The sequence below is a fragment of the Pseudophryne corroboree genome, chromosome 12 (assembly GCF_028390025.1).
Source record: "Pseudophryne corroboree isolate aPseCor3 chromosome 12, aPseCor3.hap2, whole genome shotgun sequence".
Taxonomy (NCBI): domain Eukaryota; kingdom Metazoa; phylum Chordata; class Amphibia; order Anura; family Myobatrachidae; genus Pseudophryne; species Pseudophryne corroboree.
The window spans coordinates 73,022,785-73,049,072 of NC_086455.1; the positions used below are offsets into that span (position 1 = coordinate 73,022,785).

General features: G+C 50.7%; 1 protein-coding gene and 1 long non-coding RNA gene across 2 annotated transcripts in view; one reads left to right on the forward strand and one right to left on the reverse strand.

Moving 5' to 3' along the window:
* Window positions 1–26,288, reverse strand: part of LOC134979927 (cytosolic phospholipase A2 delta-like) — a 180,918-nt gene that overhangs the window by 32,444 nt on the left and 122,186 nt on the right. Inside the window, exons 17-18 of the mRNA XM_063946540.1 lie at window positions 6,067–6,261; window positions 4,182–4,348 (exon numbers count right to left, since the gene is read on the reverse strand). Coding sequence (XP_063802610.1) covers window positions 4,182–4,348; window positions 6,067–6,261 — 362 coding nt within the window. The remainder of the gene's footprint in view (window positions 1–4,181; window positions 4,349–6,066; window positions 6,262–26,288) is intronic.
* LOC134980709 (uncharacterized) lies at window positions 22,375–23,694 on the forward strand. The gene is made up of 3 exons (XR_010190462.1): window positions 22,375–22,599; window positions 23,178–23,257; window positions 23,566–23,694. It is a non-coding gene; the product is annotated as an uncharacterized LOC134980709 (long non-coding RNA).

The window sequence follows — 26,288 nt, forward strand, 5'->3', positions numbered from 1 at the left end:
AAAATCCATTGCTCTCACGACACAATTGCTCAAGGAGCACGGTTGGATCCTGAACCTTCCAAAGTTCCATCTGGAGCCAACAAGGAGGCTGTCTTTCCTGGGGATGATCCTAGACACGTATGTGCAGCGGGTGTTTCTACCAGTGGAGAAAGCATTGGTGATTCAAACAATGGTTCGGGATGTCTTGAGGCCTACCCGGGTATCGGTTCATCAGTGCATCCGCCTTCTGGGGAAGATTGTTGCCTCCTACGAGGCTCTCCAGTATGGAAGGTTTCAAGCTCGATCCTTCCAGCTGGATCTCTTGGACCAGTGGTCGGGATATCACCTACACATGCACCAGAGGATACGTCGGTCACCGAAAGACAGGATTTCGCTCCTCTGGTGGCTACAACTACCACACCTTCTGGAAGGCAGAAGGTTCGGAGTTCTGGACTCGATCCTTCTCACCACAGATGCAAGTCTAAGAGTTTGGGGAAACCTTCCAAGGTAGGTGGTCAAATCAAGAATCCCTTCTCCCAATAAACATCCTGGAGCTAAGAGCCGTGTACAATGGTCTTCTGCAAGCAGCACACCTTCTACAGGATTGGTATGTTCAGGTGCAGTCAGACAACGTGACCACAGTGGCCTACATAAACCAACAAGGCGGAACGAAGAGCAGGGCTGCCATGTCAGAGGTGTCAAAAATCCTCCTCTGGGCAGCAAGCTACGCGATGGCGATGTCGCCAATCTTCATTCTGGGAGTAGACAACTGGGAAGCGGACGTCCTCAGCAGACACAAACTCCATCCAGGAGAGTGGGGCTTCCATCTGGAGGTGTTCGAGGAGGTAACCGGTTCCTCACATAGACATGATGGCCTCCCGCCTCAACAAGAAGCTGCGGAGGTACTGTTCCAGGTCGAGAAACCCACAGGCAGTGGCGGTGGACGCACTGGTAACACCGTGGGTGTTCACGTCAGTGTATGTGTTCCCTCCACTTCCTCTGATTCCAAGGATTCTTCAAATAGTAAGAAGAACAAAGGTTCTGGCAATCCTCATTGCTCCAGACTGGCCAAGGAGGGCTTGGTACGCGGATCTACTGGATCTTCTGCTGGAAGATCCACGGCCCTTACCTCTTCGGGAGGATCTGCTGCTGCTGGGGCCGTTCACTTATCAAGACTTACCACGGCTATGTTTGACGGAATGGCGGTTGACCACCAGATCTTAGCTTGGAAGGGTAACCCGAGTGAAGTTATTCCTACCCTAATACAGGCTCGAAGGGGGTAACGTCTAAACATTACCATTGAATTTAAAAATATGTTTCTTGGTGTGAATCCAATAAATTTCCTGCGGTGGAGTTTCAACTTGGGCGTTTTCTCCTTTTCCTGCAAGCAGGTGTGGATATGGGACTGAGATTGGGCTCTGTCAGGTCCAGATCTCTGCTTTGTCCATTTTCTTCCAGAAACAGTTGGCTGTCCTCCCTGAGGTTCAGACCTTTTTGAAAGGGGTTCTGCACATTCAACCTTCCTTTGTGGCGCCGATGGCACCCTGGGATCTTGATGTTGTGTTGCAGTTCCTACAATCAGCTTGGTTTGAGCCTCTACAGGAGGCGGACATCAAGTTCCTCACGTGGAAGGCAGTCACTTTGTTGGCCTTGGCTTCTGCTCGACGTGTGCCGGAATTGGGGGCTTTGTCTTGTAAAAGTCCCTACCTGATCTTCCATGAAGATAGGGCGGAACTTAGGACTCGTCCGCAGTTCCTGCCTAAGGTTGTATCGGCTTTCCATATCAACCAACCTATTGTGGTGCTAGTGGCTACTGACTCCTCAATTGCTTCAAAGGCCTTGGATGTTGTGAGGGCTTTGAAGAATTATGTGAAGAGGACGGCTCGTCATAGAAAATCTGACTCTCTGTTTGTTCTCTATGATCCCAAGAAGATTGGGTGTCCTGCTTCTAAGCAGTCGATTTTGCGCTGGATTAGGTTCACTATCCAGCATGCGTATTCTATGACAGGATTGACGTGTCCAAAATCTGTTAAGGCCCACTCTACTCGTAAAGTAGGCTTTTCCTGGGCGGCTGCCCGGGGTGTCTCGGCTGTACAGATTTGCCGAGAAGCAACTTGGTCTGGGTCGAACACGTTTGCTAAGTTTTACAAGTTCGATACTTTGGCCTCTGATGACCTCAAGTTTGGTCAAGCAGTCTTGGAGGAGCCTCCACGCTCTCCCTCCCGTTCTGGGAGCTTTGGTACATCCCCATGGTACTAATATAGACCCCAGCATCCTCTAGGACGTAAGAGAAAATAGGATTTTAATTACCTACCGGTAAATCCTTTTCTCGCAGTCCGTAGAGGATGTAGGGTGCCTGCCCAGCGCTGCGTTTTCCTGCATTGATTTTATAGTTCAGTACTGCCTGGTTCTATCCTGGGTAAGTTCTGCGTTCTTTACTGTTTCAGTACTGTTTCAGCTGTTGCTGAGTTTTCCGCCGGATTTGCCTGTTGTGTGTGAGCTGGTATGAATCTCAACAATATCTGTGTATTTCCTTCTCTCGAAGTATGTAGTCTCCTCGGGCACAGTTTCTAGACTGAGTCTGGTAGGAGGGGCATAGAGGAAGGAGCCAGCCCACATTATTAAACTCTTAAAGTGCCAATGGCTCCTGGTGGACCCGTCTATACCCCATGGTACTAATATGGACCCCAGCATCCTCTACGGACTACGAGAAAAGGATTTACTGGTAGGTAATTAAAATCCTATTTAAATATCCCCTTAAGTACCAGCCAATCAGCTCCTTGCTGTCATGTTACAGGCTGTGTTTGAAAAATGACAGGAGCTGGTTGGTTGGTACTTTGGAGGATATCCTATTAGCAGCGGTACTTTAACGATATTAAGTTGATCGCCAGGGGGCTATCCAATTAGCTCCGATGCTGTCGTCCTTTCCCTCCGATGCCGCCACTTATGCTTTGTGTACATAATTCCTGATAAGCAACCACCGGAGCTGCGAAAACACATGGGATCGGGAACTTAACTCTGATCCCATGGGTTATCGCAGGTCCAATTTCGGCAGTTAAAAACAGCCTCTAATTGGATACTGCGATAATGATCATTGGTCATTAATCACTCTATCCACCCGTTCACTGCCGAAATTGCATCGGGGATAATAGGATACCACCATTTATCTCTTGCTACTTTATCTCTCTCCACTGCTTAGTACATAGACCCATAGTGAGAGAATACTATCAGTAACTGATACCTATATGTGGCACATAAGCTATTCAATCACACATTAATTTAAACGTGGCATGAAGGCGTCCACAGAAAAAAATGTGCCTGCATCATTTTGACAGTCATTTCTGTGTCATATACAGTATATTATAGGGATAAAGGGATCAACAGAACCGTAGCTTGCAGTATACTGTCATAGCATTCCATAGAAGACAGCTTCAGGAGTTTCTCACAATAACGCTTCTATAATGAAGCCCTTTGGGCAGAAACAGATGCTCTGAAAATAAAGCTAGTGATGAGATAACAATACACACAAAGGCAGTGTCGGACTGGGGTATGAAGGGCCCACCATGGGAATGCAGTGATAGGGGCCAATATTTAGGGGTGTGACCAGCCTACACAGGGGGTGTGGCCAGCCTCCACAGAGACTTGAAATGCACAATAGTCTTGTGCAGTGCAAAGCACATATCTACCATGTATAATACAGTCTGGAACCTGATCCCAAGAGGAAGGAGTGGGCCCTCAGGCAGTGGGGCCCACCGATGGTTTCCCATGTACCCCTGTGGGCCAGTCCGACCCTGCACACAGGATGTCCTAACCCAACAGTAAAGAAAACAATTATTTTAGATCACTTTATGGAAAAAGGCTGGTCACTGGCTCCGGATACTAAACTCAGGGGGACATGTACTAAGCAGTGATAAAAGTAGAGAAGTGAGCCAGTGGAGAGGTTGCCCATGGCAACCAATCAGCTGCTTTGTATACTTGTATAGTATGCAAATTATAAATGTTACGGCAATGCTGATTGGTTGCCATGGGCAACTTCTCCACTGGCTCACTTCTCTACTCTTTTCACTGCTTAGTGCATCTCCCCCTCAGGGTCTAGGTAGTCACGTCCTGAAGACTGAATTTAACAGTTGAATTAAACATTGCCTGCCACCTAAACATAAACAGTCGATAGAAAAATGATTATAAGTAGACAAATGACTTACCAGAAGTGGTGTGTCTAGAGTATAATCAAAAGATATAATGATGTCCACTTTCCTCTCCGGCCTGAGTAATGGAGGGAAGCTGGCATTAATGAAATATCCGGCATCTACAAGGCACAGATTTTCCGCAAGTGTAGTGAGCTTATTAGGGAAGATATCCAAATTGGTATCTGCAAAACAATAATAAACATGACATAATTTCCCAGGTTTATGTGCATGTTATTGGATATGGTCCATTTGTTTTCCTTTTGATTGGTTAATAGCAGTCAGTACACTGTCCCCCTTTTTTGCTGGTACCTTGTGCATAGGGAATCATCCAACCCAGTTTATGACTGTGTAAAACCTTTTGTCTCACCCGATGATGCTACGTACTACTACAAGTCACATAATACCTGCATTAAACGCCTCCACTGACTGCTGACACCTCCTGTTGAGAACCCATCTAGTAGAGAACATACCCTACTGTACTGATAGAAGCTACATGGATGATCAGTGCTCTCTAGTACTCGTGTGCGATTGTTATTCTCTCACTTTCATTTTACATTCTGCTCAAAATGGCTTCAACAACTATACTGCATGATGGACGTGTTACCTCCCCCCTCCTGTACCCCTTCCCCTATTATCCTTCTTGATTTCTGACTCCCCGTCCCTCTGGACCTTTTAAACGTTTGGAAAAAAACTATTTAATCATATTAGTAGATGATTCCAATGTGCACAGAGAAGTCACTTAGTAGTTGATTACGGTATGATGTCGTCAAGCACCAGATCACCATTCATGATGTCGACTGCAGAAGGTCAATGTTGACAGAATGTTGCCTTTTCCATTAGGGTTAGGGTTGCCATTAGGGTAAGGGTTAGGGTCAGTGGCGTTACTAAGGGGATGCAAGCCGCACCTGGGTGTCACCCTTCGAGGGGTGACAGCAAAATGCCGACTCCTCAGTGACGGGAGCTGGGTGCTACACTGTCACATTACGTGCAGCACTCGGCTCCTGTCACAATGTAGGAGCCGGAAATGCAGCCAGGCGAGTGTCCAGGGGCAGCCTGGGAATGCTGGGCACACACCCGGAGTGATGAAAACTGGGGTCAGTCCTCAAGGCCATGCCCCCTTTGCGTGAAGCAACGCCCCACCCCAGTGATGCCCCTGGTTAGGATTGCTGTTAGGGTTAGCATTACTTTTAGTTTAGGGTTACCATTAGGTTAGGGTTAGAGAAGAAAACCAGCACGTCAACATTCAATCAATGTTGACATAACATCAGCTAGGACGTGCTGAATGTTTACTTGGTCAATGTGGACATCATAAACATGCCAACATGTTCATTGTCAGCATTGCTGAAATGCCGACATTTTTATGTGGATATGATGACTGTTGACAAGCTGATTTTCTATATAATTAACATGTTGATTCCACGTTCTGCTAAGAAAGTACTTTCTGCAGAGAGGCCACCTCGTAGATATACTGTAACAGCTTATTGCAGAAGCGTTATCTAGGAGATGTCTCTTTCCTCCGCATAAATTGCTGTATGGAGATTGCAAACAGTGCCAGATAAACAAGTTAATTACAGCGCGGACAGAGCACTCGCCCAGGGCCACACACTCAGGGGACCCACCCACACACATAGGTATATCACCTGCATGGAGGCACTGTTGCATAAAGTGAACTCGGGTTTCTGTGTAGCATAATGGAACCTGGAAGCTCTACATGCCATATTGACAGCTTTCTTGGTAGAGGTCCCCACAAGTTGGTCGCACTATGGTGCCTCACAAACCTTACTCAGCCCTGATTGCAAAGTATAAGACCATTGCTTCTAGGAATTTTAATGTACCTGACATCAAGGGTACTCCACTCTGCTAACTGAGGAGGGTATATAACCTTTCCATATCACATTACCTTTCCATGTGGAATACTGGGAGTGTTTATGATAATCTTTGTGTAAGTGAAGTCCCCGCAGGAAATTATGCTGCTCCCCATCTATCGGTCTGTTGGTTAATACCCCCTTCAAAATGCGACTAAAGGTGCCAGCTGGGGTGAACAAGCGAGTTTTCGTGTGAGCAGATTCCCTTCTCAGCCGGATATCCTCTTTGTCTTTAGGAGAAAAAGAAACAACACTCAATATTTATAAAAGGATGCAGTTAAGATTGCACAAACTTTCCAGGTAACACTTGGTGATTTGTCCAAATATAGTTACAGGTGTCAAAAAAGGAAATATAACCTAGGAGGACGTTTGTTACATTTCAACTACTTAGCTAGTTACTGCCTTGAAAGTTCATATATTATATCAGATTATCGGCGGGATGTAATGGAGTCCGGATGTTTTTTTTTTTAAAGGGGCAATCACTTACAAGACGTGGTTTTGACTTGTAAGTGTTTAAACTTTAAAAACAACATCTGAGATTAACCGGCATCCCGCCGCTCCGGCGATCTGAGACTCCATTACATCCCACCGTATATATTTGAAAAATATTTTATAAAAACATACTGATTTTTTTTTATTAATAAATATTGATAATGATTATATTTTAACTTGTTCATTTTTACCTATACTAATGTTTATTTTTTATTAATATTTCATAGCCATCCCATACACTATATACTATATGGTTGTATTGCTGTAGACCAGCAGTGGCCAACAAGTGGCTCTTGAGCCGCATGTGGCTCTTTCTTTATTCAAATGTGGCTCCCAACACTCTAAATCATGTGACCACAACAGATACAGAAACCGCTGCACACCAGCCAGACACGCAGCAGCACTACAGGGACTGAAAATTGAAGGAGCCAGATACTAGAGGTGAGACACCCACTGGAAAACAGAGGACATATAAGTGGCTGCTGCAATGGCACGAGTTGGTGGGGGGGCTGTAGTGATACACGAGGGTGGGTTAGAGTGACACAAGGCAGAGCTGGCTGGAGTGACACAGGAGGGTCATGGCAAGAGTGTAACATGGGGGAGTTGACTGGAGTCACGCAGGAGGGTGCTGGAAGTAGTGACACGTGGAAGAGCTGGCTGGAGTGACATAGGGGGGTGGTAGCAGGAGCGACACATGGGAGAGCTGGCTGAGGTGACACAGCAGGGTCCTGGCAGTAGTGACACATGAGAGAGTTGGCTGAAGTGACACAGGGGGGTGCTGGCAGGAGTGACTCACGGGGAGCTGGCTGGAGTGACATAGGAGGGTGCTAGCAGGAGTGATACATGGGGGAGCTGGCTGGAGTGACATAGGAGGGTGCTAGCAGGAGTGATACATGGGGGAGCTGGCTGGAGTGACACGGGGGTGCTGGCAGGAGTGACACAGGAGGGTCCTGGCAGTAGTGACACATGGGGGAGCTGGCTGGAGTGACATAGGAGGGTGCTGGCAGGAGTGACTCACGGGAGCTGGCTGGAGTGACATAGGAGGGTGCTAGCAGGAGTGATACATGGGGGAGCTGGCTGGAGTGACAGCAGGGTGTTGGCTGGAGTGACACATAGGGGAGCTGAAGTTTATTATGTGAATCTGGCTTTTTCAATGGATCTGGTGTTAAAACTTTATTTTATGTCGTTCTGGCGTTTTTAATGTACTTTATACCAGGGACGTGATCTAGCAGGCACAAGGCCACATTCCATTTTTGCGGCTCGATGTCGGCTCTTTCACATACCTAACAAGGTTTTTTGGCTCTTTGTCACTGACTGGTTGGCCACCCCTGCTGTAGACAGTGTCAGACTGGGGCCTGAAGGGCCCACCGGGGGGGGATGCAGTGGTAGGGTCCATGCTAGGGTCTTGGTTAACCGGTAATGATTGCATGGTCTGGGCCCCTTAATTAAAATTTCTGCAGCGGGGTACACTGTGTTCCACAGGGAAACATCGGGGTGTAGAGATGGATCTTGATCCAGAGGCATCAACACTCTAATGCTTTGACTGTTCCCAGGATGCATTGCATGGCCTCCTCTATAACCCCGCCTTTGGGCACTAGAGCTCAGTTTGTAAGTTGGTGCCTACAGAGCAGGTCACTTAACAGTGTGGGCTGCGTTAGGCAGCCATGAAAAGAGCTTTTGTTAGAAGAATCTTCAAGGGCTGCAGCACTTTTATGTCTTAGTGACATGCTTTGCTGCAGCTCCAACACCTCCCACACCGCCGTATACTCCCACTGGCTGAGTTCTCGGGTACTTGCGGCGGAGGTGCGCCGGTTCCCAGACACACAGCCGCTGGCGCTCTCCAGGATCGCGTGGCTGCTTCTTTGGGAGGAGGTAAGAGGGTCACCCAGGTGGGACCTGCCGAAATCGCGTTCCAGTCTCGGTCTTAGGAGACAGACCGCTATGATGGCAGGGACCCCACTACATCCACCAGGGCAGGAAGCACAGGTCGGATTACACAAAATCCACTTTAGTAACGCTCCATAGTACCCGGTGGTGAGGAACAGCATAGGTGATAAGGCGCTTGACCTGTAGCCCCTCCCCCAGCTCGGGCGCCATCTGCTGCTGGTGTTCCCGCATCACGGTCAAATTACTACAAGCCCACGGGTGGCTCATCAACAGGAACATGGTGCACCTGGGGGCACGGCTGGACACACACAGTCAAAGACTGTTTCTGTCTCAAGAGAAAGTCCTGAAACTTCAGGACAGGATCAGATACTTCATCTCTCGCCCAAGGGTGTCGATGCACTTGGCAATGCAAGTACTGGGCCCCATGGTGTAGGCTTTTGACATGGTGGAGTATGCTCAATTTCATTCCCGCCCTCTGCAGGGGTTGATTCTTTCCAAGTGGGACAGTCTGTCTCATCGGATCAGGTCTCAGATGATATACTTGACTTTGGAGGTTCACCTGTCACTGGGCTGGTGGCTACAGGACCAACAGTTGAGCAAGGGCAGTCCCTTCTGGATTCCCAACTGGGTCCGACTAGGGTTGGGGTGTGGTGCTAGAGCGGGGAGGGGGGTACAGGGTAGCGGCACTAGTGTAATGCAGTGTGTGCGGGGAGGGGGGTGCAGGGTCACAGTGGTAGTGTAATGTAGTGTGTGCAGGAAAAGGATTCAGGGTAGCGGCACTAGTGTAATGTAGTGTGTACAGGGAGGGGGGTGCAGGGTAGCAGTGGTAGTGTAATGCAGTGCGTGCAGGAAAAGGGTTCAGGGTAGCGGCACTAGTGTAATGTAGTGTGTGCGGGGAGGGGGGTGCAGGGTAGCAGTGGTAGTGTAATGTGTGTGCAGGAAAAGGGTTCAGGGTAGCGGCACTAGTGTAATGTAGTGTGTGCGGGGAGGGGGGGCGGGGGTTGCAGGGTAGCAGTGGTAGTGTAATGTAGTGTGTACAGGAAAAGGGTTCAGGGTAGCGGCACTAGTGTAATGTAGTGTGTGCCGGGGGGGGGGGGGGGGGTGCAGATTAGCAGTGGTAGTGTAATGTTGTGTGTGCAGGAAAAGGGTTCAGGGTAGTGGCACTAGTGTAATGTAGTGTGTGCAGTGAGGGGGGGCGGGGGTTGCAGGGTAGCAGTGGTAGTGTAATGTAGTGTGTGCAGGATAAGGGTTCAGGGTAGCGGCAGTAGTGTAATGTAGTGTGTGCGGAAAGGGGGTGCAGGGTAGCAGCGATAGTGTAGTCTGTGTGGGGAGAGGGGTGCAGCGTAGCAGTGGTAGTATAATGTAGTGCAAGGGAGTGCAGGATAGTGGCAATAGTTTAGTGTTTGCAGGGAGGAGATGCAAGATCGCAGCAGTAGTGTGTGCAGGGAGGGGGGTGCATTGTAATGGCAGTAGTGGAGTGGGCTGCAGGGTATCTTTGGTTTATTGTGTGGGGAGGGGGGATTGTTTCATTAGTCATTGGGAAAGGGGGTAGCACAGACCATCTTTAGATAGCACTAGCAATTGTAGCCTGCGGGCTACATTTAACTAGGAGAGGGATTCGTAGGGTCTGCTGCTCCCCTACTCCTGCTCCGAATTTGGCTGTTTGCAGTGGGTGGTGGGTGAGAAGCTTTGACGTTTTGTCCCAGACCAATAGATATGACGGACATTAAAATGCTCTAGTTACAACTTGGTATCAGTCATTTGGATGCACTCTATGGTGAGTATCCAGTTAGATGCAGTAAAACATCGGGGATATTTTTTGCACATTTTCCTGATGTTTCACCAGTATTTTTGTACAGGCTATCCAATTAGATCGGCCATAAAAAAATACCTCTACTACCAACAACACACAGGTGCAGTGAAACCTGGGAGTTTTCATGTGAAAACAAGGCTGTTTCCTGAGATTCGTTTCGCCTGCCCGAGGCAGGTGAAACAAAATCCCTGATAAACCACATCTCAGACGCAGCTAGTCGCAAGCGTGAGGCGTCTGCATGTGGGTAGGATCAGAGCGACCACATCAGTATTTGTAGGAGGGCGCAAAATTTAGAGTTTGCAGGAGGGCGCCAAACACCCTAGCACCCAGGGACGTGCGGTGACCTAAATGGCTCAGGAGGCGCTAGCACCGGCCCTGCAGACAGCATCTGTGTAATGTTACAGCAAGAAACAAATAGGTCCATAATGTGTTATCAACTAATTAAAAAAATCACATACAGTAGTAATAGAGATAGCAAATCTATTATACATGTGAATTACAGGGTAATACTGGTATTATTACTTCTGCAATTATTTGGAATAAGTCTTGGTGTCCTTTACAGAAACACTGCTATCCCCACAGCTACCTAGCAGCATGAACACCAGCACTTATCACTACACTAGTGCAAGGAGAAGGCAGGTCCCTGTGTCAGTGCACACAGAAGCAGAGAGCCTGTGTATTATATGGGTGGTGTCAGTGGCGGAACTAGCGAGCGGTGGGCCCAGGTGCGACAAAATGCTTTGGGCCCCCCCCACATCCCATCCAAGTCCACCCCCTTACCCCTGCAGAGGATCTGGTGAGGGGGACCTGCTCAGGGCCAGAGAAATGGATACCTAGCAACAGTGCCGTAACTAGACATTTTAGCACTGTGTGCAAGAAACGGCATCGGAGACCCACCCCTGCATGCAAAACAGGGGCAGTGCGCGCCGTAGGCGAGCGCAAAAATACATAGTGGCGTGGCTTCGCGGGGAAGGGGTGTGGCCACAAAATAATACCAATTCATAAAACGGTGCACAGTAGTCTCCATTCTTCAAATTACGCCGCACAGTAGCACCACTACACCAGGTAGAGACCCTTTTACACCTTACAGCGGACAGATTCCTCTTTTTACACATTACAGCAGACAGCGTCCCCTTTTTACACATTACGGCAGACAGCGTCCCCTTTTTACACATTACGGCAGACAGCGTCCCCTTTTTACACATTACGGCAGACAGCGTACACTTTTTACACATAACGGCAGATAGCGTCCCCTTTTTACACATAACGGCAGACAGCGTCCCCTTGTTACACATTACGGCAGGCAGATTCCCCTTTTTGCACATTACGGCAGACAGCGTGCTCGTTACACATTATGGCAGACAGCGTCCCCCTTTTTACACATTACGGCAGGCAGATTCCCCCTTTTTACACATTGCGGCAGGCAGATTCCCCATTTTTACACATAGCGGCAGGCAGATTCCCCAGTTTTACACATTGCGGCAGGCAGATTCCCAATTTTTACACATTGCGGCAGGCAGATTCCCCTTTTTGCACATTGCGGCAGGCAGTCCCCAATTTTTACACATAGCGGCAGGCAGTCCCCCATTTTTACACATAGCGGCAGGCAGTCCCAACAAAGAAAGAGACAGAAAGAAAGAAAGAAAGAAAGAAAGAAAGAAAGAAAGAAAGAAAGAAAGAAAGGAAGGAAGAAAGGAAGAAAGAAGAATTATACTTACCCTCTCCGCTGGCTCAGGCTCCTCGGTGCAGCGTCTGACGATTCCCGGGCAGGAGAGAAGGAGGAGGAGGGAGGTGGAGGAGGGAGCCGCAGCAGCGCTGTGTTATTGGTGGAGGCGCTGCTGCTGCTGCCCCTCTGCTTCACTATAGGCTGTTCTCGGAAGACAGCCTATAGTGAAGCAGAGGGGCGGCAGCAGCAGCGCCTCCACCAGTAACAAAGCGCTGCGCTGCTGCGGCTCCCTCCTACACCTCCCTCCTCCTCCTTCCCCCGTCCGTGCCGCTGCTCCTCTCCTCAACGGGCGGCATGTAATGAGTCAGTTTGACTCATTACATGCTTGGGCCCCTGGACAGCGGCGGGTCCCAGTGCAACGCACTGCTTGCACTGCCGGTAGTTCCGCCTCTGGGTGGTGTCCTTGTTATTGCTCAGGATGAGTGTAATCATGTCACCTATGACTGAGCTCGGGTGGTATTCATGTGACCGGTGGTCGGGAGACCGACAGTCACATGACCTCCTCCAGCATTCCGACCCCTCACTATCCCGATGGTCGGCATGCCGACCAACAGGGACTATTTCCACTCGTGGGTGTCCATGACACCCATAGAGTGGGAATAGAACCCGTGGTGGCCGTAGGTGGCGAGTGCAGCGTGCCCGCAAGGGGCTTTCTGCACTCGCCCCTCCCCGCCGGGATCCCGGCGTCGGTATGCTGCCGGGATCCCGGCGCCGGTAAGCTGACCGGCGGTCTCCTGACTGCCGGTCAGCCATACTACACCCACTGAGCTCTGTGGCATCAGCTCCTGCAGTCACACTGTCTGTCACCTGCAAGCACGGCATCACACAACTAAAGGTTTGGCAACGAGCAGAGCGACCTTGCCTGGCCACATATGCAGCATGACACCAGTAGTGCAAGTGGGCGGGTACGGGTGGGTACAGCGTACCCGTAAGAATTTAGCCGTGGGTACGCCGTACCCACACCGACCGGCCGCCGCTCCTCGCACCGCCGCTGATGTGAGGGAAGGAGAGCGCAGGCTGCGCCTCTCCTTCCCCTCAGTCTCCGGCGGGTGTTATAGTTTAATTCAGCGCCGATCCGTGAGCCAATCAGAGCTCGCGGTGCGAGCTCTGATTGGCTCACGGATCGGCGCTGAATTAAACTGTGAGACACCCGCCGGAGACTGAGGGGAAGGAGAGGCACAGGATGCGCTCTCCTTCCCTCACACAGGACGGCAGCGGCCAGCGGCAGCGGTGAGCAGGGAAGGGGGGGGGGGGACACGTTATACCTGGCACTGGGGGATATCTGGCACTGGGGGGGCATTTCTATCTGGCACTGGGGGATATCTGGCACTGGGGGGCATATATACCTGGCACTGGGGGATATCTGGCACAGGGGGGCATGTATACCTGGCACTGGGGGATATCTGGCACAGGGGGGCATGTATACCTGGCACTGGGGGATATCTGGCACTGGGGGGGCATTTCTATCTGGCACTGGGGGGCATATATACCTGGCACTGGGGGATATCTGGCACAGGGGGGCATGTATACCTGGCACTGGGGGATATCTGGCACTGGGGGGGCATTTCTATCTGGCACTGGGGGGGCATTTCTATCTGGCACTGGGGGGCATATATACCTGGCACTGGGGGATATCTGGCACAGGGGGGCATGTATACCTGGCACTGGGGGATATCTGGCACAGGGGGGCATGTATACCTGGCACTGGGGGATATCTGGCACTGGGGGCATATCTGGCACTGTAGGGGCATTTCTGTATCTGGCACGGGGGGCAATGTATATCTGACACAGTGGGGGCATTTGTGTATCTGGCACTGTGGGGCAATGTGTATCTGGCACGGGGGGCAATGTATATCTGACACAGTGGGGGCATTTGTGTATCTGGCACTGTGGGGCAATGTGTATCTGGCACTGTGGGGCAATGTATATCTGGCACTCTGGGGGCATTTTTGTATCTGGCACTGTGGGGCAATGTGTATCTGGCACTGTTAGTCAATGTGTATCTGGCACTGTGGGGCAATGTATATCTGGCACTGTGGGGCAACGTGTATCTGGCACTATTGGGGTCATACGTGTATCTGCCCCTCCCCCATATGTGTATCACGCCCCATTTTCATTGGCCACGCCCCATGTGGCATGTGGCCACACCCATTTTTTGCGCGCGCGCGCACACAGTACCCATAAGACATTTTTTCTACTTGCACCACTGCATGACACAGACTTAGCAGTGTTTTCCTGTCGTTCTCCAGTAGGGGTTAGTCACACTATCATCTACCATCGTCTGCTGCCTATAACTCTGCACTGAGGAGATGGACCAGCGCCATCTAGCGTCTGCTGCCTGTAACTCTGCACTGAGGAGATGGACCAGCGCCATCTAGCGTCTGCTGCCTGTAACTCTGTACTGAGGAGAAGGTACAGCGCCATCTAGCGTCTGCTGCCTGTAACTCTGCACTGAGAAGGTACAGCGCCATCTAGTGTCTGCTGCCTGTAACTCTGTACTGAGAAGGAACACCGCCATCTAGCGTCTGCTGCCTGTAACTCTGTACTGAGGAGAAGGTACAGCGTCTGCTGCTTGTAACTCTGTACGGAGAAGGTACAGCGCCATCTAGCGTCTGCTGCCTGTAACTGCACTGAGGAGATGGACCAGCGCCATCTAGCGTTTGCTGCCTGTAACTCTGCACTGAGGAGATGGACCAGCGCCATCTAGCGTTTGCTGCCTGTAACTGCACTGAGAATATAGACCAGCGCCATCAAGCTTCTGCTGCCTGTAACTCTGTACTGAGATGGACCAGCGCCATCTAGCGTCTGCTGCCTATAACTCTGCACTGAGGAGATGGACCAGCGCCATCTAGTGTCTGCTGCCTGTAACTCTAATGCGGATAAGGTACAGCGCCATATAGCGTCTGCTGCCTGTAACTCTACACCGAGAAGATGGACCAGCGCCATCTGGCGTCTGCTGTCTGTAACTCTGCACTGAGAAGATGGACCAGCGCCATCTAGCGTCTGCTGCCTGTAAATCTGTACTGAGGAGAAGGTACAGCGCCATCTAGCGTCTGCTGCCTGTAACTGCACTGAGGCATCTCCATCTGACCAGCGCCATCTAGCGTCTGCTCTCTGTAACTCTGCACTGAGGAGATGGACCAGCGCCATCTAGCGTCTGCTGCCTGTAACTGTACTGAGGAGAAGGTACAGCGCCATCTAGCGTCTGCTGCCTGTAACTGTACTGAGGAGAAGGTACAGCGCCATCTAGCGTCTGCTGCCTATAACTCTGCACTGAGGAGATGGACCAGCGCCATCTAGCGTCTGCTGCCTGTAACTCTGTACTGAGGAGAAGGTACAGCGCCATCTAGCGTCTGCTGCCTGTAACTGCACTGAGGCATCTCCATCTGACCAGCGCCATCTAGCGTCTGCTCTCTGTAACTCTGCACTGAGGAGATGGACCAGCGCCATCTAGCGTCTGCTGCCTGTAACTGTACTGAGGAGAAGGTACAGCGCCATCTAGCGTCTGCTGCCTGTAACTGTACTGAGGAGAAGGTACAGCGCCATCTAGCGTCTGCTCTCTGTAACTCTGCACTGAGGAGATGGACCAGCGCCATCTAGCGTCTGCTGCCTGTAACTGTACTGAAGAGAAGGTACAGCGCCATCTAGCGTCTGCTGCCTATAACTCTGCACTGAGGAGATGGACTAGCGCCATCTAGTGTCTGCTGCCTGTAACTCTGCACTGAGGAGCAGGGCCAGCGCCATCTAGAGTCTGCTGCCTGTAACTTACTGTACTAATCTAATGAGAACTAACAACAGCGCTTTCTGACGGCAGCACCTGGTGTCTGGTAATGCATAAACAAGTAACACATAAATAATGTGGATGTTTACCGCTGGAAAGTACCTCCTGCAAGTAACAGGTGTACGTAATCCGTGCGTCATCAAGTCAATCCATGTTACATCACTGTTACTTGGCATGGAACAATAACATGTGAGCAGTTGTGATATCGGAGCAACACTCTGACCCCTGTTTCCCAGTGTTCCCGGCAGGGGGCGCTCCGGGGAAGGGTACATGTCTGATGATTGTAAAAGGACGGGATAGAAACTAACTACTTGAGTGTAAATACAGTACTAGCGTCTGCTTCCTGTAACTGTACACTGAGAAGGTACAGCGCCATCTAGCGTTTGCTGCCTGTAACTCTGCACTGAGGAGATGGACCAGCGCCATCTAGCGTCTGCTGCCTGTAACTCTGTACTGAGGAGAAGGTACAGCGCCATCTAGCGTCTGCTGCCTGTAACTCTACACCGAGAAGATAGACCAGCGCCATCTGGCATCTGCTGCCTGTAACTCTGTACTGAGGAGATGGACCAGCGCCATCTAGCGTCTGCTGCCTGTAACTCTGCACTGAGGAGATGGACCAGCGCCATCTAGCGTCTGCTGCCTGTAACTCTGTACTGAGGAGAAGGTACAGCGCCATCTAGCAGCTGCTGCCTGTAACTGCACTGAGGCATCTCCATCTGACCAGCGCCATCTAGCGTCTGCTCTCAGTAACTCTGCACTGAGGAGATGGACCAGCACCATCTAGCGTCTGCTGCCTGTAACTGTACTGAGGAGAAGGTACAGCGCCATCTAGCGTCTGCTGCCTGTAACTCTGTACTGAGGAGAAGGTACAGCGCCATCTAGCGTCTGCTGCCTGTAACTCTGCACTGAGGAGAAGGTACAGCGCCATCTAGCGTCTGCTGCCTGTAACTCTACACCGAGAAGATAGACCAGCGCCATCTGGCATCTGCTGCCTGTAACTCTGTACTGAGGAGAAGGTACAGCGCCATCTAGCGTCTGCTGCCTGTAACTCTGCACTGAGGAGATGGACCAGCGCCATCTAGCGTCTGCTGCCTGTAACTCTGTACTGAGGAGAAGGTACAGCGCCATCTAGCAGCTGCTGCCTGTAACTGCACTGAGGCATCTCCATCTGACCAGCGCCATCTAGCGTCTGCTCTCAGTAACTCTGCACTGAGGAGATGGACCAGCACCATCTAGCGTCTGCTGCCTGTAACTGTACTGAGGAGAAGGTACAGCGCCATCTAGCGTCTGCTGCCTGTAACTCTGTACTGAGGAGAAGGTACAGCGCCATCTAGCGTCTGCTGCCTGTAACTCTGCACTGAGGAGATGGACCAGCACCATCTAGCGTCTGCTGCCTGTAACTGTACTGAGGAGAAGGTACAGCGCCATCTAGCATCTGCTGCCTGTAACTGTACTGAGGAGAAGGTACAGCGCCATCTGGCATCTGCTGCCTGTAACTGTACTGAGGAAAAGGTACAGCGCCATCTAGCGTCTGCTGCCTATAACTCTGCACTGAGGAGATGGACCAGCGCCATCTAGCGTCTGCTGCCTGTAACTCTGTACTGAGGAGAAGGTACAGCGCCATCTAGCGTCTGCTGCCTATAACTCTGCACTGAGGAGATGGACTAGCGCCATCTAGCGTCTGCTGCCTGTAACTCTGTACTGAGGAGAAGGTACAGCGCCATCTAGCATCTGCTGCCTGTAACTTACTGTACTAATCTAATGAGAACTAACAACAGCGCTTTCTGACGGCAGCACCTGGTGTCTGGTAATGCATAAACAAGTAACACATAAATAATGTGGATGTTTACTGCTGGAAAGTACCTCCTGCAAGTAACAGGTGTACGTAATCCGTGCGTCATCAAGTCAATCCATGTTACATCACTGTTACTTGGCATGGAACAATAACATGTGAGCAGTTGTGATATCGGAGCAACACTCTGACCCCTGTTTCCCAGTGTTCCCGGCAGGGGGCGCTCCGGGGAAGGGTACATGTCTCATGATTGTAAAAGGACGGGATAGAAACTAACTACTTGAGTGTAAATACAGTACTAGCGTCTGCTTCCTGTAACTGTACACTGAGAAGGTACAGCGCCATCTAGCGTTTGCTGCCTGTAACTCTGCACTGAGGAGATGGACCAGCGCCATCTAGCGTCTGCTGCCTGTAACTCTGTACTGAGGAGAAGGTACAGCGCCATCTAGCGTCTGCTGCCTGTAACTCTACACCGAGAAGATAGACCAGCGCCATCTGGCATCTGCTGCCTGTAACTCTGTACTGAGGAGAAGGTACAGCGCCATCTAGCGTCTGCTGCCTGTAACTCTGCACTGAGGAGATGGACCAGCGCCATCTAGCGTCTGCTGCCTGTAACTCTGTACGGAGGAGAAGGTACAGCGCCATCTAGCGTCTGCTGCCTGTAACTGCACTGAGGCATCTCCATCTGACCAGCGCCATCTAGCGTCTGCTCTCTGTAACTCTGCACTGAGGAGATGGGCCAGCACCATCTAGCGTCTGCTGCCTGTAACTGTACTGAGGAGAAGGTACAGCGCCATCTAGCGTCTGCTGCCTGTAACTCTGTACTGAGGAGAAGGTACAGCGCCATCTAGCGTCTGCTGCCTGTAACTCTGCACTGAGGAGATGGACCAGCGCCATCTAGCGTCTGCTGCCTGAAACTGTACTGAGGAGAAGGTACAGCGCCATCTAGCATCTGCTGCCTGTAACTCTGTACTGAGGAGAAGGTGCAGCGCCATCTAGCGTCTGCTGCCTGTAACTCTGCACTGAGGAGATGGACCAGCGCCATCTAGCGTCTGCTGCCTGTAACTGTACTGAGGAGAAGGTACAGCGCCATCTAGCGTCTGCTGCCTGTAACTGTACTGAGGAGAAGGTACAGCGCCATCTAGCGTCTGCTGCCTATAACTCTGCACTGAGGAGATGGACCAGCGCCATCTAGCGTCTGCTGCCTGTAACTCTGTACTGAGGAGAAGGTACAGCGCCATCTAGCGTCTGCTGCCTGTAACTGCACTGAGGCATCTCCATCTGACCAGCGCCATCTAGCGTCTGCTCTCTGTAACTCTGCACTGAGGAGATGGACCAGCGCCATCTAGCGTCTGCTGCCTGTAACTGTACTGAGGAGAAGGTACAGCGCCATCTAGCGTCTGCTGCCTGTAACTGTACTGAGGAGAAGGTACAGCGCCATCTAGCGTCTGCTCTCTGTAACTCTGCACTGAGGAGATGGACCAGCGCCATCTAGCGTCTGCTGCCTGTAACTGTACTGAAGAGAAGGTACAGCGCCATCTAGCGTCTGCTGCCTATAACTCTGCACTGAGGAGATGGACTAGCGCCATCTAGCGTCTGCTGCCTGTAACTCTGTACTGAGGAGAAGGTACAGCGCCATCTAGAGTCTGCTGCCTGTAACTTACTGTACTAATCTAATGAGAACTAACAACAGCGCTTTCTGACGGCAGCACCTGGTGTCTGGTAATGCATAAACAAGTAACACATAAATAATGTGGATGTTTACCGCTGGAAAGTACCTCCTGCAAGTAACAGGTGTACGTAATCCGTGCGTCATCAAGTCAATCCATGTTACATCACTGTTACTTGGCATGGAACAATAACATGTGAGCAGTTGTGATATCGGAGCAACACTCTGACCCCTGTTTCCCAGTGTTCCCGGCAGGGGGCGCTCCGGGGAAGGGTACATGTCTGATGATTGTAAAAGGACGGGATAGAAACTAACTACTTGAGTGTAAATACAGTACTAGCGTCTGCTTCCTGTAACTGTACACTGAGAGGGTACAGCGCCATCTAGCGTTTGCTGCCTGTAACTCTGCACTGAGGAGATGGACCAGCGCCATCTAGCGTCTGCTGCCTGTAACTCTGTACTGAGGAGAAGGTACAGCGCCATCTAGCGTCTGCTGCCTGTAACTCTGTACTGAGGAGAAGGTACAGCGCCATCTAGCAGCTGCTGCCTGTAACTGCACTGAGGCATCTCCATCTGACCAGCGCCATCTAGCGTCTGCTCTCAGTAACTCTGCACTAAGGAGATGGACCAGCACCATCTAGCGTCTGCTGCCTGTAACTGTACTGAGGAGAAGGTACAGCGCCATCTAGCGTCTGCTGCCTGTAACTCTGCACTGAGGAGATTGACCAGCGCCATCTAGCGTCTGCTGCCTGTAACTGTACTGAGGAGAAGGTACAGCGCCATCTAGCGTCTGCTGCCTGTAACTCTGTACTGAGGAGAAGGTACAGCGCCATCTAGCGTCTGCTGCCTGTAACTCTGTACTGAGGAGAAGGTACAGCGCCATCTAGCGTCTGCTGCCTGTAACTCTGCACTGAGGAGATGGACCAGCGCCATCTAGCGTCTGCTGCCTGTAACTGTACTGAGGAGAAGGTACAGCGCCATCTGGCATCTGCTGCCTGTAACTGTACTGAGGAAAAGGTACAGCGCCATCTAGCGTCTGCTGCCTGTAACTCTGTACTGAAGAGAAGGTACAGCGCCATCTAGCGTCTGCTGCCTATAACTCTGCACTGAGGAGATGGACTAGCGCCATCTAGTGTCTGCTGCCTGTAACTCTGCACTGAGGAGCAGGGCCAGCGCCATCTAGAGTCTGCTGCCTGTAACTTACTGTACTAATCTAATGAGAACTAACAACAGCGCTTTCTGACGACAGCACCTGGTGTCTGGTAATGCATAAACAAGTAACACATAAATAATGTGGATGTTTACTGCTGGAAAGTACCTCCTGCAAGTAACAGGTGTACGTAATCCGTGCGTCATCAAGTCAATCCATGTTACATCACTGTTACTTGGCATGGAACAATAACATGTGAGCAGTTGTGATATCGGAGCAACACTCTGACCCCTGTTTCCCAGTGTTCCCGGCAGGGGGCGCTCCGGGGAAGGGTACATGTCTCATGATTGTAAAAGGACGGGATAGAAACTAACTACTTGAGTGTAAATACAGTACTAGCGTCTGCTTCCTGTAACTGTACACTGAGAAGGTACAGCGCCATCTAGCGTTTGCTGCCTGTAACTCTGCACTGAGGAGATGGACCAGCGCCATCTAGCGTCTGCTGCCTGTAACTCTGTACTGAGGAGAAGGTACAGCGCCATCTAGCGTCTGCTGCCTGTAACTCTACACAGAGAAGATAGACCAGCGCCATCTGGCATCTGCTGCCTGTAACTCTGTACTGAGGAGAAGGTACAGCGCCATCTAGCGTCTGCTGCCTGTAACTCTGCACTGAGGAGATGGACCAGCGCCATCTAGCGTCTGCTGCCTGTAACTCTGTACGGAGGAGAAGGTACAGCGCCATCTAGCGTCTGCTGCCTGTAACTGCACTGAGGCATCTCCATCTGACCAGCGCCATCTAGCGTCTGCTCTCTGTAACTCTGCACTGAGGAGATGGGCCAGCACCATCTAGCGTCTGCTGCCTGTAACTGTACTGAGGAGAAGGTACAGCGCCATCTAGCGTCTGCTGCCTGTAACTCTGTACTGAGGAGAAGGTACAGCGCCATCTAGCGTCTGCTGCCTGTAACTCTGCACTGAGGAGATGGACCAGCGCCATCTAGCGTCTGCTGCCTGAAACTGTACTGAGGAGAAGGTACAGCGCCATCTAGCGTCTGCTGCCTGTAACTCTGTACTGAGGAGAAGGTGCAGCGCCATCTAGCGTCTGCTGCCTGTAACTCTGCACTGAGGAGATGGACCAGCGCCATCTAGCGTCTGCTGCCTGTAACTGTACTGAGGAGAAGGTACAGCGCCATCTGGCATCTGCTGCCTGTAACTGTACTGAGGAAAAGGTACAGCGCCATCTAGCGTCTGCTGCCTATAACTCTGCACTGAGGAGATGGACCAGCGCCATCTAGCGACTGCTGCCTGTAACTCTGTACTGAGGAGAAGGTACAGCGCCATCTAGCGTCTGCTGCCTGTAACTTACTGTACTAATCTAATGAGAACTAACAACAGCGCTTTCTGACGGCAGCACCTGGTGTCTGGTAATGCATAAACAAGTAACACATAAATAATGTGGATGTTTACTGCTGGAAAGTACCTCCTGCAAGTAACAGGTGTACGTAATCCGTGCGTCATCAAGTCAATCCATGTTACATCACTGTTACTTGGCATGGAACAATAACATGTGAGCAGTTGTGATATCGGAGCAACACTCTGACCCCTGTTTCCCAGTGTTCCCGGCAGGGGGCGCTCCGGGGAAGGGTACATGTCTCATGATTGTAAAAGGACGGGATAGAAACTAACTACTTGAGTGCAGGGCCGGATTAACAATGGGGCGGATGGAGCTGCAGCTCCAGGCCTCCCATTGAAAATAGGCCCACAACACCCCAAACCAGCTGGCCAAAGTTCCGACCACAGAGGTCTGAAACTCTGCCGGCCCGAGTCAGTCCTGAATACCTCTGAGGCTCTGCCCCCGAATCCGTCCATAGCCCCGCCCACTGGCCTATCCTCACAATCAAGAGTCGGCCTAGGCTGTTGGTTAATCCCAGGTGTGCCCCCTGCTCTGTAACTCCTCCCACTATCATCGGGGGCGTGGCCAAGGCAGGTCGGGCTGGTGACAAGCTGTATACGGTAGGTACTCACTATCAGCTGCTGAAGCTGTGGTGCGCCCTGCTGTAACGCTGAGGAGAATCCTGATCAGTGCAGGAACTCCTCAGCAGCATCTGCTGTGCTCCGATTGGCTGAGTGACACATCACACACAGTCACTCAGCCAATCAGAGCACAGACACCCCCCACCCACACACAGACCAGCAACTACTCGGGCAGCAGGCTGAAGAATGAATGATATTGCAGCCAGGAACTCAACACAGGAGAGATGGTTAGTCACCTGTCAGTGTGTCACACACACATACATGTGTATAGTACTGTACAGGATAATTACTTTTATAAGCTTCATTTCCCCTCACCAAAACCTACAAGTTCCATCTCTATCCAGCACCTCCTGTAACACCCTCCCTGCTCTTTTGCAGTATGTATAGTTATCTATACTATGCATACCTTCCAACATTTTACACAGAAAAATCAGTACAAATCCGAAAAGGGGGCGTGGCCGCGTGTAAAGGGGGGGGGGGGGGCGTGGCCACGCCCCTTTTCCTATACTTTCAATGGAAGTTTGGAGAGGCAAAAATCGGTACAGACCATGAAAAAAAGGTACTGTACCTATTAAAAAGGTACAGTTGGAGGGTATGTACTATGTATACAACATGTACTCTGCATATATATGTATATTATGTACGTGTATTGTATGTGTGTGCTTTATGCATGTGTATTGTATGTGTGTGCTTTATATATATATATATATATAATATACTATACGCTATGTATGCATGTGTATTGTATGTGTGTGCTTTATATATATATTTATATATATATACTATACGCTATATATGCATGCAGGTATGGTATCAGGATCTTTGTGATGGCAGCGGTCAGAATACAGACATCACCCTTACATGCCAAATCCTGACACCTGGAAGGTAAGTATACTAACCCTCATCTACTCCCCCACCTAACCCTCCCTTCCCGCAGCCTGACCCTAACTTTACTCGGTGATGCCTAAACCAAACCCCCCCCCCCCCCCACACACACACACACACACACACACACACACACACACACACACACACACACACACACACCTGTAGCCTAAAGCTAACCTTTCCACCCCCGCAGCCTTACCCTTCCCGGTGGTGCCTAATCCCCCCTTCCCAGAACTAACCCTCTTCCCGCAGCCTAATACTAACCCTCCCACAGCCTAAACCTTTCCCTCCATCTCCTACCACAGCACACTTACGTTCGGGAGCCAGCAGTCGGGATTCCAGTGCCGGCATTTTTATCCATGTGGGGATCCCGCACCAGCATTCTGACCAATGTTGGTATTCCGGCATCAGCATTCCAAATGCCGATATCCTGAACGCCGGTATGTATAGTGTGTGTGTATATATATATATATATATATATATATATACACACACAGTATATGTATGTATGTATGTATGTATGTATGTGTGTATATATATATATATATATATATATACATTTTTTCTATGTATACTATGTGTATGCATTACTGTTCTATGGCCCTCATTCCGAGTTAATCGCTCGCTAGCTACTTTTTGCAGCCGTGCAAATGCATAGTCGCCGCCCACTGGGGAGTGTATTTTCGCTTTGCAAGTGTGCGATCGCATGTGCAGCCAAGCAGTACAAAAACATTTTTTGCCGTTTCAGAGTAGGTCTGAACTTACTCAGCCCTTGCGATGACGTCAGCCTGTCCAGTCCCGGAATTCACGTCAGACGCCCGCCCTGCAAACGCCGGGACACGCCTGCGGTTTCCCTACCACTCCCAGAAAACGGTCAGTTTACACCCATAAACGCCCTCTTTCTGTCAATCTCCTTGCAATCACCCGTGCGAATGGATTCGTCGCTAGAAGCATTGCCCAGCAACGATGCTGTTTGTACCCGTACGACGCACATGCGCATTGCGGTGCATATGCATGCGCAGTAGTACCCTGATCAGCAGCGTGCGATCAACTCGGAATGACCTCATACATACAGATGCGTCCGTCTACACTGTAGCTGTGCTGCGAGCATCAGTGTGTACAGGGTGCCAGCCAGTGTTGGATTAATAATGGGGCAGATGTAGCTTCAACCCCTGCTGGAGACAGGAGGAAAAAAAATCCAGCTGCCAGCGGGCACTTGAGGTCCCGCTCACTCGCACCGCAACTAATCTCTCCCCCTGCCATCCAGCAAAAATTAACCTTGCACGGGGTTCTTCAAATGCCGGCAACACTGTTAAAATTGGTGGTTGCAGTAGAAGGCTTCATACGCCCTCCATGCGCCTCACAGCCACCTGGCTCCTCCTCATGAAGTGTGATTCCACACCAAGCGCTGCCAAACCACCAGTGCACCAGGGGCAGTTGAGCTGTGCTTACCCTCAGCTCTGTGAAGGCGGCCCGCGTGATTGTGACAGGGCTGCTTGTTATCAGGCGAGAGCCTGAGCTATGCAGTCAAACTAAAAGTCTCAGCCCTGGTGCAGTGGGAAGGAGCGCTGACGTCTCAGGCCCCAAAGAGTTTTGGGAGAGCACAGAGCCACTGCTTTGGCCCCTGTCTCAACTACCTGCCCCTCCCAGGTGAGAAGGCAATCTCTGCGATTGCAAGCTCTGTGGGCAAGGAACCTGCACACTTAAATCTGAATTTTGAATCATATTATTTGATTTTGGGGATGTGTGATACGTACTAGGTGGCAAGTTGTAGGTGAGGTCTCTCTGATGGTACCTGTGTAGTGGAATAACAAGCTCTAGTTGGGGAGAGAGCAACATATGATTGTCAGCTCTTAAAACAAGATACAAATATCAGTGAGACCTTGGATTATGCTGCTGTTAGATGAGATTGTAAACCGATGGACAAAAGTTTAGAAGGTTTATGGCACATGTGTTGTTAGATTGTAAATCATGGGTAATATTACTAGGTATGTGTGATGTATTTGTACAGTATGTACAGTATTTGATTGTAAGCTCTGGGGATGTTGAAGGCTCAGCATATGTGAGATATGTGTGTAAGATTGTGAGATCTGCGGACAAGCGCCCAGTATCTGTGTGATACATGTGTTAGGTAGTGAGCTCTGTAGGTGGAGAGGTATCTGTGTATAATATGTGGGAATGAAAGCTTAGTATAATGCATGCCGCCTCTCCTACTTGCTGGTTACTTCCTCCCACTCCTACCTCCAAGATTTCTCACATGCTGCTCCCTTTCTTTGGAATTCCCTACCTCTCCCCCTCAGATTCTCCACCTCTCTACAAAACTTCAAACGGGCTCTCAAGACCCACTTCTTCACCAAACCCAGCCAAATCTCATCCTAACCCTCTGTTTAACGCTCACTGTTTACTCCATCTGTGACACCCCTGTCTGTCTTCCCTTCCCCTTAGGGCTGTAACACACTAACCGGTTTTCCCCGGATGGCAAAAAGCCGGACAAACTTTGTCCGGCTTTTTGCTATCCGGGAGAAACCGGCAGAGGGCTGTAACACACTGGCCGGTTTCTCCCGGATGGCAAAAAGCCGGACAAACTTTGTCCGGCTTTTTGCCATCCGGGAGAAACCGGCAGAGTCTCGCACACAGGACGGCTTTGAGCCGTGTGTAATGCTGTGCGCATGCGCAGCATTAGACACGGCTTGGGAAAAAACCGTTGTGTGTGAAAGCTCCCCTTCACACACACGATTTACTGGCTTCAAAGACGGCCCGGCGCCGGCCCTGCAGCCGGACCTTCCAGTGAATAGTTCCGGCTGCAACCCGGCAGCCGTGCCGGGACTGTGCCGTGTTTAAGGACACATTGTGCTCAATGTGTCTTTGCATCACGGCAGCGGTTAAAAGCCGGCCGGGTTTTTGCCGGGCGGCGCCAGCCGGCTAGTGTGTTACAACCCTTAGAATGTAAGCTCTCACGAGCAGGGCCCTCTTCCCTCATGTGCTTTTTCCTCTCTAACTTAAACCACCTTCTACTTCATACTCCCTT